Raw genomic sequence first — 16172 nt, 5'->3', positions numbered from 1 at the left:
TTGCAAAATCGTCCGATGCGGAATAGAGAGAAGGAGAGAAGGAGAGAAGGAGAGAAAGAGAGAAAGGAGAATAAGAAGAAGAAAGGAGACGTTCGGCCTACACAGAACGGCGGTATCTTTATCTGGTAATTATTCACCAGGCCTCGGTGAACTCGTACGAGGGGCCCTGGCACGTGCGTGGGAAGATCTTCTCTTCGCCGAGGGAAGAGGAAGAAGTGGCGGGGGGAGGCGGAGGAGAAGCAGAAGGAAGACGTAAAGGACGTAAAAGACGAAGAAGCGAGACGTCGTTGGCGAACAATGCGCCAGCGAAAGAAAGAGAGGAAGAGAATCGAGACACGGTGCGCAGAAGAGAAAGCGCGGAACTTTGGACTCCGTAATCTCTTCCTCGTGTAACGTCTGCTGTAATTCTAGCTATACTTTTAGAGACCTAGCCCTCGTATATATCCTCTCTCGCTCTCCCTCGCGCGCGCGCGATGAGAGGAATCGATCGAGGCTTCTTTGTGTCGCGTGCCTAAAGATAATAAAGCGCAGACCGTTAGCGCGCTATCGTTGTACCACTTGGTCATTTAGAATACGGATGAATCACCCTGTCTTTAACGGTGGTCGGCAAAAAATGACAGGACAAATACTACTCGATAAACGTTATAAAGCGCGTATTTTCTATGATTAGATCGTATTCCTCTCGAAGCAAAAGACTTTCGAGTCACGTCCGTCCCTCGATGCGCTCCACGGAACTCTACGGAGAGAGAGTGAGAAGGATGGACCGTAGATCGACGGATCGATCGATCGATCGCGGTGCGCGCTTCGGAACGCTGACCTACCGCACCTTCTTCCGGGTATAGCGACGATCGTTTTGCATCGCCCACGGATCGAGAAGTTCGTCTTACATATCGATGGTCATTCGGGACGCGCTTCCTGGATGAAAAAGATACGGATGGCAAAACTCCTATCGTGGTATAACTTTTCGTTACTTTCGTTCGTTGAGTTGGCTTATAACAAATCCTGTTATATCAGCGAGCGAGAGTTATTAAAAGGGGAGAAAAAGAAGAAGAAATATCAATGACGGAAGAACGCGCGTCGTTCTCGTGAGAAACAGCGAAACGTTTCGTGACAAAGTAACGTGGTAAAGAAACGTTCCCGATGTTAGCTTCGACTTCCTAGACGTCGATCGGATTATATCTTCTTCGGCTTCCTCTCTTTGGCTCACGACTCTCCGTCGTCTGAATCGAAGAGGAAGCGCCGTCGTCGGCGTCGTGCGGTTATGGCCTGGCGTGCTACGAGACAACTACTATCGCCACGCTATGGTCTTCCCCTGCGGTAGGAAATGGGCGAGGTTGCTAAAGAGACCGATCTGACCTCAACGGTAACGTGACCCAATCCGTTCCAACCATGATCCTTTTTCTTCCATCCAGGACCCACAATTTATGGATCTTGTTTCGTCAACCGGCATTCCATGCCCCCTCCTTTCTCTTCGAGAACGATTCTTTCGAAATTAGCGAACGCACTCCCGCTAAAGAATTAATCCCGCGAGAAAAGTCTCCTGCGGATGGGTATTTAAAGAGAAGAAAAAACGAAGAAGAAAAAAAGGAGAAGAAGAAAGAATTATATGTATTAAGAGAAAATGTATACAGAAAGTAGTTTCGTCGGATGCACCGACTGCAAGCGTGTAAAAGGTAATGCAGCGCGTAAAGTGAAAGTATCCTGATCTTTAAAGATGTTACGGAACGTCGAGAAGAACGGGCAAACATCGATTCGGACGGTAAACGACTAATTGGCGCAAACTCGAGACGGTTCAAATTGAACGGCACCTCGCGAACGCGAACTTGGAAGAACTTTTTTTCCTCGAAGCGTGACGTGCTACGCATTTTTCCACTTGCAATCGTGAGAGAAAAGTAGAGAGAGAGAGAGAGAGAGAGAGAGAGAGAGAGAGAGAGAGAGAGAGAGAGAGAGAGAGAGACAAGTACGTGGTTGCAACGAGAGAAATCAGTTTTATTATCGTTCTCTTATTAGACGCGCAACCGCTGCCGAGAATCTTCGACCTTATCAACGTCTTCGATGAGAACGTAAAAGAGAAATCTTCCTTTCCGATGAAAGTAGAAATTTCTTTCGATGGCCGACCGTAGTCGGATTCCGCGTATCGCTCGTTGATTCGCTTTTCTTTCTTCGACGAAACGAAGAGACAAAGTAAAAGGATTTGATCGAGGGAACGATGAATTTTGATCGCTCGTTAGGCGTCTTCGTAGAGATCGAAGTCAAATAGCGTAATTAACTCTCCGCCTTGCGAAGATCATAATTTCAAAGTTTCGCCGTTAGTCCTCGGACTCTGGCAAGATAATTGCTCGTCCAGTCAATAATTAATACAAGGAGGTAGAGCGAGGGAGGGGAAGCTCCAAGTACGTACGTACACGGACGATCGTTAAAATAGGTATATTCGACGAATCCCGCTGCTTCGCTACGCGCCGATGACGTTATCCGACCTTAGAGATTTTCTCTCGATTAATAAGTTATAAGAAAGGACATCGCGTGGAACGGATATATGTATTATATATGTACCTAGCCCCTCGCAGAATTCGATCTTCGAAAAAGATTATTTTTAAATGAATCCAAACACGCGATCCGTGGGCAACGATGCGCCGCGTAGATCTTATTTTGAATTTCGTTCTGTAATTAACGGGCAATGATTTAGCGATAAACCCATAGAAAGTCCGGCTTTGTTAATTTCACCCGGCAGATAGCTCCTTTGGAGAGCGCGAACGTTAATAAATAAATATTCGTCCCCTCTCGCGGGGCGCAGGCTAGTTCGTAACACCTCCTTAAAATGTAAATCGAAATTTCGCCGCCGAGCCGACTATCCACCCACGCGCTCTCGCACGACTATCCTTCTAGTCCAGGTTAATAATTTATCCGCACCCGATACGTCAGATTTACGAGCGCATAAGCAAAGGCTCGATCGCGGGTTCGAGATAAAAATAAGAAAAAGGCGTGTCAATTTGTGACGCGCCATAAACATCGTAGTGGTCTCGTTGTAGAAACCGTTACGAGCGACGCGTGATTACTCGCGCCGAGAGGAAAGAAGCGAAGAGGCGAACAAATGAAAAGTAAGACGAATCTCCATGGCGACAAGACTCGGCTCGTACTTTTCTCGGACGATTAAGTGAAATCGCGACGGTCGAAAGTAGATCCGTCGGCTTTTTCGAGGCTCGACGACAGGATTATAAAGGAAGACAGGAAAATCCTCCTCTCTCGTAGTTTTCCAACGCGTTTTCACCCGACAGATAAGAAAAAGGCGCGACGATTCGTCTCTTTCGAACGGAAGAGGAGAGGTAGAAAACAGGGGGACTCGCGTAGGTAGGCTACGTCGAACGGAGAAAAAGTAAAACGGGTTCGTGTTCGGACAAGAGCTAGAAAGGTGATAATTGGCGGCTTACTTTCTCGAGTAAGCCGCGCGCGCCCGTCCTCTGCGCCTCCTCGTTGGCGCGACTAAGTAAACGGGTAGTACCTTCGCCTATCGTAATTTGCCGTGACGAACCTTTGTCCAAGGGCGCGATATGATAAGATAAAATCTCGGCGCAATGCGACGTCGTTCTCTTGGTTCAACGAGGACAACGAAAACGAGAGAGGCACGAACGAAGGGGACGGGCCGAGATAAAGAAAAAGAATCTATCGAGCTCGTTCGACTTTTTACTATCCGGAGAATTTTCATTAGCCGTCGAAGAGTATTTCGCGATAACAGAAGGCAATCCTCGAGAGGAATCGTTATCTCGCGAGCGTGTACATTTAAAGTGGCCGATGTACCGACGGCTATGCGTGCTCGCACGCATTTATCTTGCTTCCGTTACGACCTTCTTGTCGACAGCTTCCTCGTGCTAACTCGTATTACCCTCCATGTAGATCGTTTCTTCTATGATATTCTCTCTCTCTCTCTCTCTCGCTCGCTCTTCTTTTTTCCCTTGCCAACCGTGACCACGATTGCGCGACTGCGCAAAAATCGCAGAGTCGAGGGAATGGCGATCAAAGGCGAGATCTAAGAGGGAGAGCCGCGAACGTAGAAAATCGTTACGTAATCGTCGGGTTCTCCGGAAGATGGATCATAGCCGGGCAAAATAGCGAAATATTTAACGGCCGATGATCGATCCTCTGGATCTTGATTCGGGCGAAGAACCTGGCGGGCGAGGAACTCGCTCGATCGCGGTCGCTGACGGATACATTAAAATTGCGAAGCACGAGAGTCGGTCCGAGGTTAAAGGACGCTCTCGATGATCCCGGACGTAAAAGCGCGAGGTGCCGCCTTTAAAGTCGCGCTTACGCAATGAATTATTGCAACACTTGGTTTCGCGAAGCGCGATGTCGCCTAACGAGATGACCTTTCGACGCGAAAACGTTAATGACTAGCGATCGCTAGGCACATTCGTTCGCCAGCTAAGAAGAGAAAGGATAAGAAAGAAGGGGAGCAGAACGAGGAAGGCAAAAAAAGAAAAAAAGACATAACGAAACTAAAAGCGAAGGAAAGAAAAGAAAAAGAAAGAGAGGGAAGAGATCGGTGTCGTAATAAGGCGACGCGTAATCTCGTTCGAACGCGTTACGCGTTGCTACGAGAAACAACGCTCCTTCGAGGAGAGCTCTCTCGCGTTCACGGGAGCCGATTAATCGACCGGATCGCGGTACTTGGCAGGCCTCTGCTCGCGCAGCACGCGAATGCAAATCGAGCGTGGTCCGGCAGGTGGAAATTACGATCTCTCGAAGGAAGCGAGAAAAACAGCGCCGAGAACGAGAGAGTTTCGAAAGAACCTACCCGCGCGTTCCAAGCGGCGTTGGATCGGCGGCTCTGATCTTCCCGGAATCGCCTAAGAAGGTATCTTTTTCGCTAACGCGAGATCCAATGGGAAACCGGAAAGCTGAAATTCAAGCGACGATCGGCAAGCACCTCGCGATCTATTACGAGAGACGGCGAAGGAAGAAGAGGATTACGCGGCGAGGATCCTAGCGTGATGGATGCGAGAAGATCGAAGGTCATTCCGCGGGATTGCTCGAAGAAGCGCGATGAATGGTGTCGGTATCGTAAAGCCCGTTTCGCGTGACTCCACGCGCGTATCCATCCAACGATACAGCACACACGACTCGCTGCATCTCCGCTCGACGTCGAAGATCCGTGTATCCGTGTGAAACGGTCCCACAGAAATACGAGATCCTCGTCGTAAGACGGATACGGCGACTTTGTTATGATCCTGCTCTCGTGTGATCTTTCTCGAGACTGCGCGCAAACGATCCCCTACCACTTTGACAGGGAAAGATCTCATTGAAATTCCCCCCGCTAGCTCTCCCTATTCGTACGCGATCGGCGGGCATTACGCAACGCAGATTTTTTCTCCTCTCGATTCGTCGTACGTAATAGCAATTAAACGATTTTCCAATAGGAATCGAATGTTAATCGAGTCGCGCCGAACTCGATTAATCGGAGATTAGGATTTTATCGTGGCTGCGAGGAAAAAAAAAAGAAAAAGAAAACGACGAAAAGAATCCCGGAGAAACAAAGTCGATAGGTTTCGCAACGAACCGACGAGAAAGGAGGTGCAAGAGGAAGAGATCGAAGCCGCTTTACCTCCGAGATTTTCGCAAACGGCTACCTGACATTTCCTAGCGGCGAATGCGAAGAAGCGGCAGCGCGGAGGCCTTACGGATCGCGGAATCGAAACACGTCGCACCTTTCACCGAACGGAGCCGCAACGTCTTCTACGTGCGCTCGCAAAAGGTTACATTTACATGTGCCGACGAGCTCGTCGCCGACGTGTCATTGTCTTCGAGGTTACTACCATCGGCACGTGCGCGCCTCGCGAACGACGAAGAAAGAGAAAGAGAAAAAACCCGTCGAAAGCCCTTCGCGAGGCAAAGCTACCGAGAGCCGAGAGGTCGCTGACGCGTCGTTCGTAGGGTCATTTTTTCCCCGACATTACCGTTTAATAATTTCTCCGTGGAACTATACGATCGGAATGAAACGTATTCGATCGGTAAGAGCTCTGGAGGATCAGGAGGAAGGGAAAAAATTTGATGGATCCGGAGAAGTGGAGCAAGACGAAAAAGAGAAGGAACTTGTTCGAGTTTGTGCCTCGTGGAGTCGTGGAGAATAGCTGCCGTGGTAACGTGCAAGAAGTCGTCAGAATCGTTCGATCGTACTTCCTTCTCCTCCTCCTCCTCCTCCACCTCCTCGTCCTTCCCCTTCTCCTTCGTTCGGCAAGAAAGACGGAAGTGTCCCCGAGCTGGAACGCCCTGTAAGGACGAAAGGAGAGGAAGGAGACGAAGGGAGAGCGAGAGGCGATCCTTCTCTTTCCACGGAGTACGATAGAAGCGAGTGAGAAAAGAGAAAGAAACTTACGAGCAAGACCCCCGTATCGACTTCCTCTTCATCGAGGATTGCGTTAGCTATTAAAGTAAATATAATACGCCGTCGAATGGAGAATAAAAAGAGCCACGCGTTGAAATTACGACAGATAAATTTAAAGGAGGTGAATGAGAAAATTTCAAAACGTGCCTTTACGATGGATTTTATTCGGAAGAAAAAAAGAAAGGGAAAAGAGGTCCGTCGGGAAGGGAAAAGGGAGGAAAGAGGGAGGGAGCGGACAGTGGCCAGAAGCGAAGGCAACGTGGCCGAACATGCAAGGCAGTCGCTCTCGCGCGCTCGCTCGTCTCGGTTCGTCGACCTCGCGAGGAATGCAAGGCATAACCTACCGTAACACCACTACCACACCGTCGCCGCCGCCGCCGCCGCCGCCACCACCACCACCGCCACCACCGCCACCGCCACCGCCGCCGCCGAGAGTCGCGCTCGCGCGCACGCGCGTCCGACCATGCCCCCCCCCCCCAGAGAGGGAGAGAGAGAGAGAAGGTTTCGTGCTACCGCAGAACCACCTGCGTAAGAGCCAAGAAACCCCCTTGAAATCGTCCTCCGAGAGTGTCCTTCTCTCCCTCCTCCTTCTCTGCCGGTGACTCACTCGCTCGGCTTCGCACGTGCGACGTCCACCGTATCGCTTTTAATAGTACGCAAGGATTAACCTTTTTCTCACCTCGAGCTTCAAAGTTAAACGTTTCGTGCTCAATTTTCCATGAAATTCCAGAATGACATTATATCCCTACTGGTGTCTTAGCGTCCGGGTTAATCCGTCGCTATTAATCGTTAGGACGAGATGATCCCATGGCGCCTGACACGTATTTATCCTAACGGCAGAATCGCTAATAGTACCTACCTACCTCGTTGCATCGGCACCGGTAATCGCGCTCCGCCGCGGACAGGTACAGTTATGCATATAAGACGAGCGTTCGAGTATCACAGCCATGTCCGGCGGATACGCGTTTTCAAACATCGTACCATCTTTCTCGACGATTGTTTCTACGTTTGTTTGCCCTCTCGAATGCAAATCTTTCGACGGAATCGTGAAAAATTTCACTCGAGATAAAGACGATAGGTAAATAATACCTACGTAAGTACAGGGGATAAGATACCTACTAAGATACGCAGGTACGATTCTACGCGGAAGTCGACGAACCAAACGGCGTGGCCTTTAATGTCTTCGTGAAGCATTAATGAAGATTCGCTTTCACCGATATCGTCATTGCGAGCTACTCCGAACGCGGTTTCTTCCTCAACGATGTTCTTAACTTTGCGTCCGATCGGAGAAACCATCCATAGAGAGATCGAGATGGATAGATAGACAGATGGATGGATAGATAGAGAAAGAGAGAAAGAGAGAAAGGGAGCTTTCCAGAGCTCGGCTGTTTCTTACCTTTCTAAAACAAACGTTAACGTACGAGCGTTTCTCAATTTCGTTGGACGCGCTAGAAAATAAGGGAAGCAAAGAATCGATCCGTTAACGGCTCGGACATAACTGAGTCATTTTGTCATTGCATCGAGTACGGTAAAAATTTAATCGAACTAGCTCGAAAAGTCAACTTACACTTTTTTAAAGTATTCCCATTAAACGAGAGAATACGATTCCTCGAACGTCGTTTTAACGATCGACTCGCCTACGAAGTGTCCCTCGCGCGGAACGTTCTTCACCGTTATTTGATCTAAATAAATATCAATCGTACGTAGGTCGGTTGATCGGCGAGTCGATCGATCGAACTTTTTCGGACCTTCGAGAACGCGACCTCGACCGACTTTTTCAGCGTCGCATATTAATTAAAATATATTGCAAAGCTGCTGTGCCAGCGAGTCGATAAATTATCATCTTGCATGCGCCTAACGCCCTGCTTTTTATACGCACGCTCGAAACACCTGCCAATTCTCGGCCAATGAGATCGAAAGAGAGGGAGAGGAACGGACAGCTCGTTTGATGTTCCGATTCTTTCACAAGGCTTCCTCAAAACGAACCGATACCTTGAAGAAGCAAAAGAGGAAGAAGAAAGCGTCAGGTAGGCTCGCTCGATCGTTTCGAAACGATTTTATACGGATCGGTAGATCCGCGAAGCGAAGAGTCGCGATGAAGTGGGGTACACGGAGAGGGAGAAAGAGAGAGACCATTTTTAAATATCGGAGGAGAAGGAAACGCCCGAGAAAGTCCAAATTACGAAAACTATTTCGTCCTTGCGATCGAGAAAGCATGCAACGAGAAAGGGCTCTTAAAAATCGATCTAATAAAATTGTCGCCAACGAAGCGTTTCACTTTTTCGCATCGTTTTCGTATTGCGATGGAAATGCACCTGACACGAGAGGAGGGCCGTGGCGATGACGAAAGTGAATTTTAAAATCGAGGTCTCGTGCTTGCGTCCTGCCGGACGTTGACCTTAATATGCGTCTAACGACTCGCTCTCTCTCTCCCTCTCTCTTTAGCGCCGCTTCGCAGAGCTCTCCTTTTATTCCAAGCTGGCACCATGTGGTAGCGCTTTCCTTACGACTCCGAAGCATTCTTTTTTCTCGTTCTCACGACGGTTCGTTCACACGGATTTCGCGGTGATTCGAGCGCAAAGTACTGTGGGCGAGAATAACAGAGACAAAGAGAAAGGGAGAGAGAGATATTTCAGGCCGCCTACTTGCGGTCCATTTTTATTTTCGACACAGGTGTCAACCGGCCTTCGAGAACGCTTTACGTCTCTTTTTTTCCATCGCTTCTTCCATCTCTCGTGTATCGGCGTAGAGAACGGTACTTCGCGGTCGACGAAACTAACCATCGTTTAAAAAGTTTGCGAATTAAAGCATAGATCTGAAGATTTTGCAGGGTACATCGAGAGCGATATCGATTAAAATCCGAGTTTAAATACGTTCGTCGTAAACTACGATTAACACGAAAACAATTTGCGAGATGTAAACCGGGTTGACCGTTACGAGTTTCACAAGAAATAAGACAAAACGGACACGGAGTAGAGCCGCTCCTGATTTTTTTTTCCTCTCTCTCTCTCTCTCTCTCTCTCTCTCTCTCTCTCTCTCTCTCTCTCTCTCTCTCTCTCTCTCTCTCTCGATGCTAGGTATATCGTATAGTTACGTATTTAAAAAAATATCGTCCATTGCTGGCTCGTCCAAGCTCGTTTAAAACGTATCGATCTACCCGCAGGGCGATTCGGTAACCCTATTCTCGTCGGATAAACGCGAAGCGTGGAAGCCAAGAAAATATATAAAATCCCATTAATGGGCTCGGGAAATGTATAAGATGATTTTCACTTTCCAGAGATCATTGACCGAATAATGTATTCGAATAATATTTCGCGTAACTACGGATAATGGAAAAACGATTCCTATTACCCATCTCCAGGTGTACCGATAATGGAAAGCGAAACGAAGTTGAGGTCGACGCGCATGAACTTATCCATTAAGGGAACTTTGCACGGTGTACTCCGGAAGACGCAAGAAAGCAGACCCAGCAGTGAAAGCGATCCCGTTCGATCCGTTGAATTCCGTGAAAAAGAAAAAGAAAAAAAAAATATATATATATCGCAAACTCGGGTCTAAACTCTCGAATCGAGTCGCAACTCGTGCGTATCTTTGAAACCGTAAGAAAGAAAAGTAAACGAGCGTGGAGTCGTTTGGAACTCGTGAAATAAAAGTTGGGAGAAGAAGCTCCCGTCTGTCGTGTACTTTTGTAGGAAATAAAAAATGTCAAGGAAAAAGAATATCAGCAGAGTGCGGTAAGAAGAAAAAGGGGGAGAGAGAGAGAGAGAGAAAAGAAAGTCGTCGTATTGGCGCGCGCCAAGGGGGCCGCCGCCTTAAGGTTGTTACTGCTGGTGCTGCTGGTGCTGCTTTGAGAGAGGCGGCACAAAGGAAGGAGAAAGAAGAGAAAGAAAAGAGAGGCGGCGTGCGTACGCGGGACATAACTCGCGAATAATGCGCCATTTTATACGGCACCGTGCACTCGTCGCGGTGCGAGCCGTAAGCAAATGCATTTTGCAAAGGCTGCAGCGACCAAGTTCCACAAGAGGAAGAGGAAGACGAGGAAGAAGAGGAGACGAACGAGGAGGAGGATGAGGAAGAAGAAGAAAAGACGGCTTAAGCCGAGCTCTCGCGTGTAAGGCAAGAGAGCGCGTTCGCGAGGCGACGACGAGCCGTCATTACGCTCGAAACACGCTCGTTAAGCTTCGCCAAGCAAAAATAGAACTTTCTTCCATTGGGAACTGCCAGCGAAAGACGAGGACTACCGACATGGAGAATTTATGCTTGTAAATAAATACAAAATCATATATTCTCTTTTCCAAACAAAATACAAACCGATCTCGCCCATTGATTTTTCGCGAGAAGAGAAAATTTTCTGGCACGGCGACATTAGTAAGAGTACGAATTAACGAGATCCGCTTGATTAAGGAGTCGATACCAAGCATTAACGGCCATTACGCGTCGTTCGTCGTTCGAGGCTTCAAAGGCCTTTAAGGCCTTAAGGCGACTCCTAATTATTCACTTTCTCCGCCGTGCTCACGCGACGGAATGTTTGAGATTTGAAATTTTCTTATACGTTAGACATTTTCTCTCTCTCTCTCTCTCTCTCTCTCTCTCTCTCTCTCTCTCTCTCCTCTTTCTTTGATTGAATAACAAATAATCGAATCGAAAAGAAAGAAGAAATGTGGATAATCGTTCGTTTCGCGTCTTACGTAAAACGTCGATCCTACCATTGTAAAGATAAAATGAAAGAGATGAGGAGAAAAGGAAAGAAAAGAAGAGAAAAGAAAAGAAAAGACAAGAAAAAAAGGAAATATGCGGCAGGCACGGTTATCCTCACTTTCACGATAATGAGAAAATTGCGAAACTCGAGATCGATTTTACAACACGATTTGTCGATCACGGACTAACGATAATTCCCGAGGAGGCATCGACGGAATCTAACGATCGGAAGCGACCGATCGATAGGTAGGTAGGTAGGTAGGTAGGTAGGTAGGTAGGTAGGTAGGTGGACTTTTAAAAGATAATCAGAGTGAACATTTTCTAGCGATGAATAAAATAACGAACCTTTGTACGGTTGAGAGGATTCGAAAAGTCCCAGCCGGGTGCGACGAAGAGGTATCCACATTTTGAAATCTTTCTTGTAGCCTGCAACAAAATGAATAAAGGAAATGAAACGATTTGATTAAACGATTCGAAAATGTTTCTCGACGTAGGGAAGAAAATGATTCGCCATGGATCCAGGTGGTTCGCGCGCTTAACTTTCGCTCGTTACGAAAGAGAAGAGGCACCCGTCGTCTCGAGTTTTTCTCGCGTCGAACATGACAGAGTAAAGCACTGAAATTACACGTAGGGCCGATCGTTTCGTTCGCGCGAACATTGTTCGATCTGGCCTCGTCGCGTCTCGTCTTGATGGATCCACTTACGCACAACCCACGTGCAAAACTTAACTCGTAAGAACGCTCCTTCCAAACGAGTTTCTGCTTATGTATATCGTTTCTAAAGAACAAAATTGTAGGATGGAAACTGAGACGAGTCGAGTTTCAGTTTAAACTCTCGGAAATAAATCTATGAAAAAAAAAAGAAAAGAAAAGAAAAGAAAAGAAAGAAACAGAAAAAAAGAACCGGCAAGTTGGTAGTTTCTACGTTCGATGTTTCACGCACGACCGAGGGAAAACGTTCGTCCTAATCGAGACGACCCATATAAAAGGAAAGTACGCTCGCAAAACTCTTGTCAACGGGTTCGCAAAATTACTCGTTGAACGACGACGACGACGACGAAGCAGATGGAGCGTGCTCCGATTCGCGCAAGAGAGAGAGAGAGAGAGAGAGAGGCGGCGGGAGAGCTCTCGTGCAGTTTCATCGTGAATCTCGAAAAGCGTCTTTCACGGTTCGCTTGCCGCGTTAATCGTGCGCGATCGAGAAAAATAGAAAGAAAGAAAAGAAAAGGAGAGAAGAGAGAATGAGAGAAGAAAGTAGAAAACTAAAAAGGAAAAAGTGACATTGGAAAGTCGCAATCGATATATAAATCCGCATCGCATTCTCGCGATATTACGGAAAACGTTATCGTTCGAAATTACCGATCGATATAGTTCGTAGCATCGGCCGACGAGGGTACGCTCTGTTTAACCGCTTTCCATCCGGTTTCCGATGATTTCCTGTCATTCCTCGGCACTAACAATTAACTTCCGCTGGGTAAAGCGACCGCGCGTACACGCGCACGTAAATACGTAGGAGGTCGTTCGAAACGTCCTGCCAGAAATTTATTTGTCAGCGAGTAAAAAACGACGAGAGGCAAGAACGTGACATATCGCCGACGAGCATCCCGGCTCCGTTTCCTCGTGATGATCCTTGACACGATTCGAGGTTAGTCCTTGCCGATCCTTAAGCTTCAATTCGCGACCCAGATCTCGGCCAGAGCGTCGTTTATAATTTCTAATAAGGCCGATAAGGCGTTCTCTCGTTATTTCGTAGGTGTATATGCACGCTCTCTCTCTCTCTCTCTCTCTCTGTCTCTCTCTCTCTCTCTCTCTCTGTCTCCCTTTTTGTACGTGCGCGCGAACACGCAAAAGGCACAACGAAGGAAAACGAGGAGCGAGGTGGCGTTTATTAAGGCAATTAAAGGTCTACCTTGTCGACGAATCAACTCGTTAGCCAATCAGAACACGTCGACGTGGGCGATACCCGTCCAATGGGCGAATACCGTTAAACGTGTTAATTCCTTCTCCACGCGCATAGACTTTAAATCGTTATTACGTACTCCGAGCATGGTATAAACTATTCTCGAAGAATGCTAGCTGTCCGACTTGTCCATACAAGATGAAAGAACGTCTCTCGTATTCTCGTTCGGAAATAATCCGACGGACGCGCATTAATTATGAATCGAGCCAAGAATACGTGAGCATATTTCGTTAATGAAACGACCCATCGACGAGGCCGTTTGAACGGAGACGATAATACGAGTTTACTTAGTTCCATCGATTCTTAAAACGTACCGAGAGTCTTGCTCGCGGACGTCGCAGGAAAAATCCCGTCCTCCGCGTATCCCACATCCGGTATTCGTGCTCAAAGTCCTCGCAGCTCGGGACTGTCCCTCGACGCGAGACGTTATCACGCCGTGAAATCGGTCAACGAGCGGACTAACGCTTCGATTTAGTTTTCGAGTCGCGACACACTTTGCCTCCCGCTTATTACGACCGTACGCGCACGTGTATCTCGATTTAATAATACGATCACAGCGATCTCGTCGTACGATTCGTTAAATACTATAATTGCATTTTTCTCGCGATTCTTCTCTCGATCCCGGGAGAGGAGGGAGGGAGGGAGGGAGAGAGAGAGAGAGAGAGAGAGAGAGAGAGAGAGAGAGAGGGAAGTGGGACGCGTTAATAAGCCTCGTTGCGTCCGCGGCATCGCCTTGACCCAATAACGACGGTTTCGCGATCTCTTGCTCGTAAAACGAATATCGTTATAATTGAAGAAGCTGAGAGAAGAAAGAGAGACTCGACGAAATAGTTAGGAGAAGACGTTAGATAAGACGATTTATCGAGCAATTTTTCTTACTCGCGAGGCGCTCGGCGAAGCGCTCGGTCGATGCACATAAATTATCGCTCGCGAGTCGCAGTTATGTCAGAAGCAAACTCCGCTCCCTTCTCGCCGAGCCCTCGCACGTCCTCTCTCTTCCTCCTCCGTTACGTTACGCCGATTATTACCTCTCGAGCGTTTCGCAATAGCGATGCAGCTGTACACACAAACGCGTACAAACATAGGGGGGGGGGGACCGCGACCGTAGGTATTCCAAAAGAATTACTCAAGAGAAGAGATCGTTGGAGGTCGTAGACGTGGGATCGAACGAGTCGTTTCGTTGTCGCTTAAGAGAAACGAAGAGAGGCCACTTCGAGCTACGTTTCAGCGTAATCGGCCGAAGACTTTTGTCGGCCATTTTTCTTGCCACGCAAATCGCTAACAAGCCTCCGCGCCGCGGACTCGAGGTGAGAATCGTGCGCTTATCGGGAATAAAAACGAGATGGGAACGGAACGCCTCGCATGCTGCTCGCACCTACGGATTACAAAACTATCCTCTCTATCTCCGCAACGTTTAAATTTCCTTGGAAATCGATGCTCGTTATCGCACCTCGCGCTCTTCGGCGTTTCCCCTTCCTTCTCTTTACGTACTCTTACAATAATTACAAGTTCTCTGACGCGTAAACGTCTCTGCGAAATCGCTGTACGACCTTTTTTATCGCGTTATCCTTCAAAAATCCTCGTAAAAAAGAAAAACATTCCAACGTAAACAGCCGTTTCTTTATCGTTCGGGCGTTGTATTCGTGGAAAATATTACGATTACACGTTCGATACGTTTTCTTTTTCCTTTTTAAGGTCAAACGTTTCTCTCTCTCTCTCTCTCGCTCTCGCACGCGCCTCTGAATCAGCGCATTTTCTCATTTTATTTGCCTCATCCGCGAAATATCCGTGTTGTAAGAATTCTTCCACGAATCGTAAAGCCGTAGTAAAGCCGCGTTATGTAGGCGCGAGTCGCGCGTTATCATTTTCACCGTTCACCTCGAAGAAGCGAACCTCGAAGCAGCGGGATGATCCCGATCGTATATTTTCGGCTCTCTGGCTTGGTCTGCCTTCGCAAGGACACGCACGGGATTATTATATTATTAACGATCTCGAGAGTCGGACAAAAAGCAAATGACGTAATCGAATACGATCGGGATCGGGACGTCTCTACGTGTATAGAGGTAGGTACGCGAGTACTTACGTATGTAAATACGGTCGTAAATACGTTACGCGTATAGAATACGTCGGTATATATAGGTAAAACGACGTCGTGATGCGCACTTGTCGGCAATGACTGGCCTGCTGCGCGCTTCGTGCTTGCCCAGGGCAATAACAGGTAAGTACTTGCGCGTACGCGTATAATATTCGAGCGAAAAAAAAGAGAGCTCCGTTTCGACTCCGTCTCCCTCTCTCCCTCGCTCCTTCCAAACGGCAGCAATATCATTATCGATTCGTGAAATGGCCTCTTTCTGGGAAAGTAAACGACGTCGCGTGGAAGCTCGAAAATCGAAAGTTTGCGAGAGAGAGAGAGAGAGAGAGAGAGAGAGAGAGAGAGGAGGTTTCTCCTTTACTTTTGTTAAACGAATCGCGAATAACAATGATCTCGCTATGACAAGAAAGAGCACGGTGAAAAGAATCGCCATTGAGTGGCATCTTCGTACGCGACTTTCTTCGACTACCGACAAAGCCTAAGTTTTCGATTTCACGGTCGACCGTGAATAGAAATTCCGATTCGTATTCGAGGTACGCGGTTTCCTCGGTCGACGATTCGCGACTCGAACCGCTCCGCTTCACCGTAGGATCGCATTCGAAAGTGCGCGCGCTTTAATTCGAATCGTGACTCGACCGTAAATGAAAATGCTTCGTAACGATTACGCGCCTCGTCGAGATATTTCGACGTTCTCTCGTAAAAATCGACGATCCTTCGGTTCCCTTCGTCGATTCGTTGCGAAAACGTCTTATTTATGCGAAATTACGCGGAAGTACGTTCGACCGACCCACTTCTCCTTTATTCCTTCGTCCTTTTTCTCTTCTCTTTTTTTCCTTTCCTTTCCTTTTTCTCGTATTATTTCAAACGGACGACGGTATGCGTTTACCGATATTAACTACAACCGAAACCGTTACGGAACCGATACGCCAACGTTTCTATCGTTTTTCATCTCTTTTGCAAGATCGTAGAGATCGAAGACCGTTATTTTCTACCGCGCACACGCTTTTCCGTCAATTTGCAAATACAGTTATACGCGCTGCTCGA

At 47.7% G+C, this 16172-nt stretch overlaps 1 protein-coding gene across 5 annotated transcripts in view; it reads right to left on the bottom strand.

The window, feature by feature from the left end:
* Positions 1–16172, bottom strand: part of LOC122628810 (protein outspread) — a 61935-nt gene that overhangs the window by 30837 nt on the left and 14926 nt on the right. For all 5 annotated transcript variants that reach the window (XM_043811485.1, XM_043811484.1, XM_043811481.1 and 2 more), the window contains exon 2: positions 11423–11503. In XM_043811485.1, the coding sequence (XP_043667420.1) occupies positions 11423–11503 (81 nt within the window). The remainder of the gene's footprint in view (positions 1–11422; positions 11504–16172) is intronic.

This window comes from Vespula pensylvanica, chromosome 4, assembly GCF_014466175.1.
Source record: "Vespula pensylvanica isolate Volc-1 chromosome 4, ASM1446617v1, whole genome shotgun sequence".
NCBI lineage: Eukaryota > Metazoa > Arthropoda > Insecta > Hymenoptera > Vespidae > Vespula > Vespula pensylvanica.
This window is presented reverse-complemented; position numbering and strand designations above follow the sequence as displayed.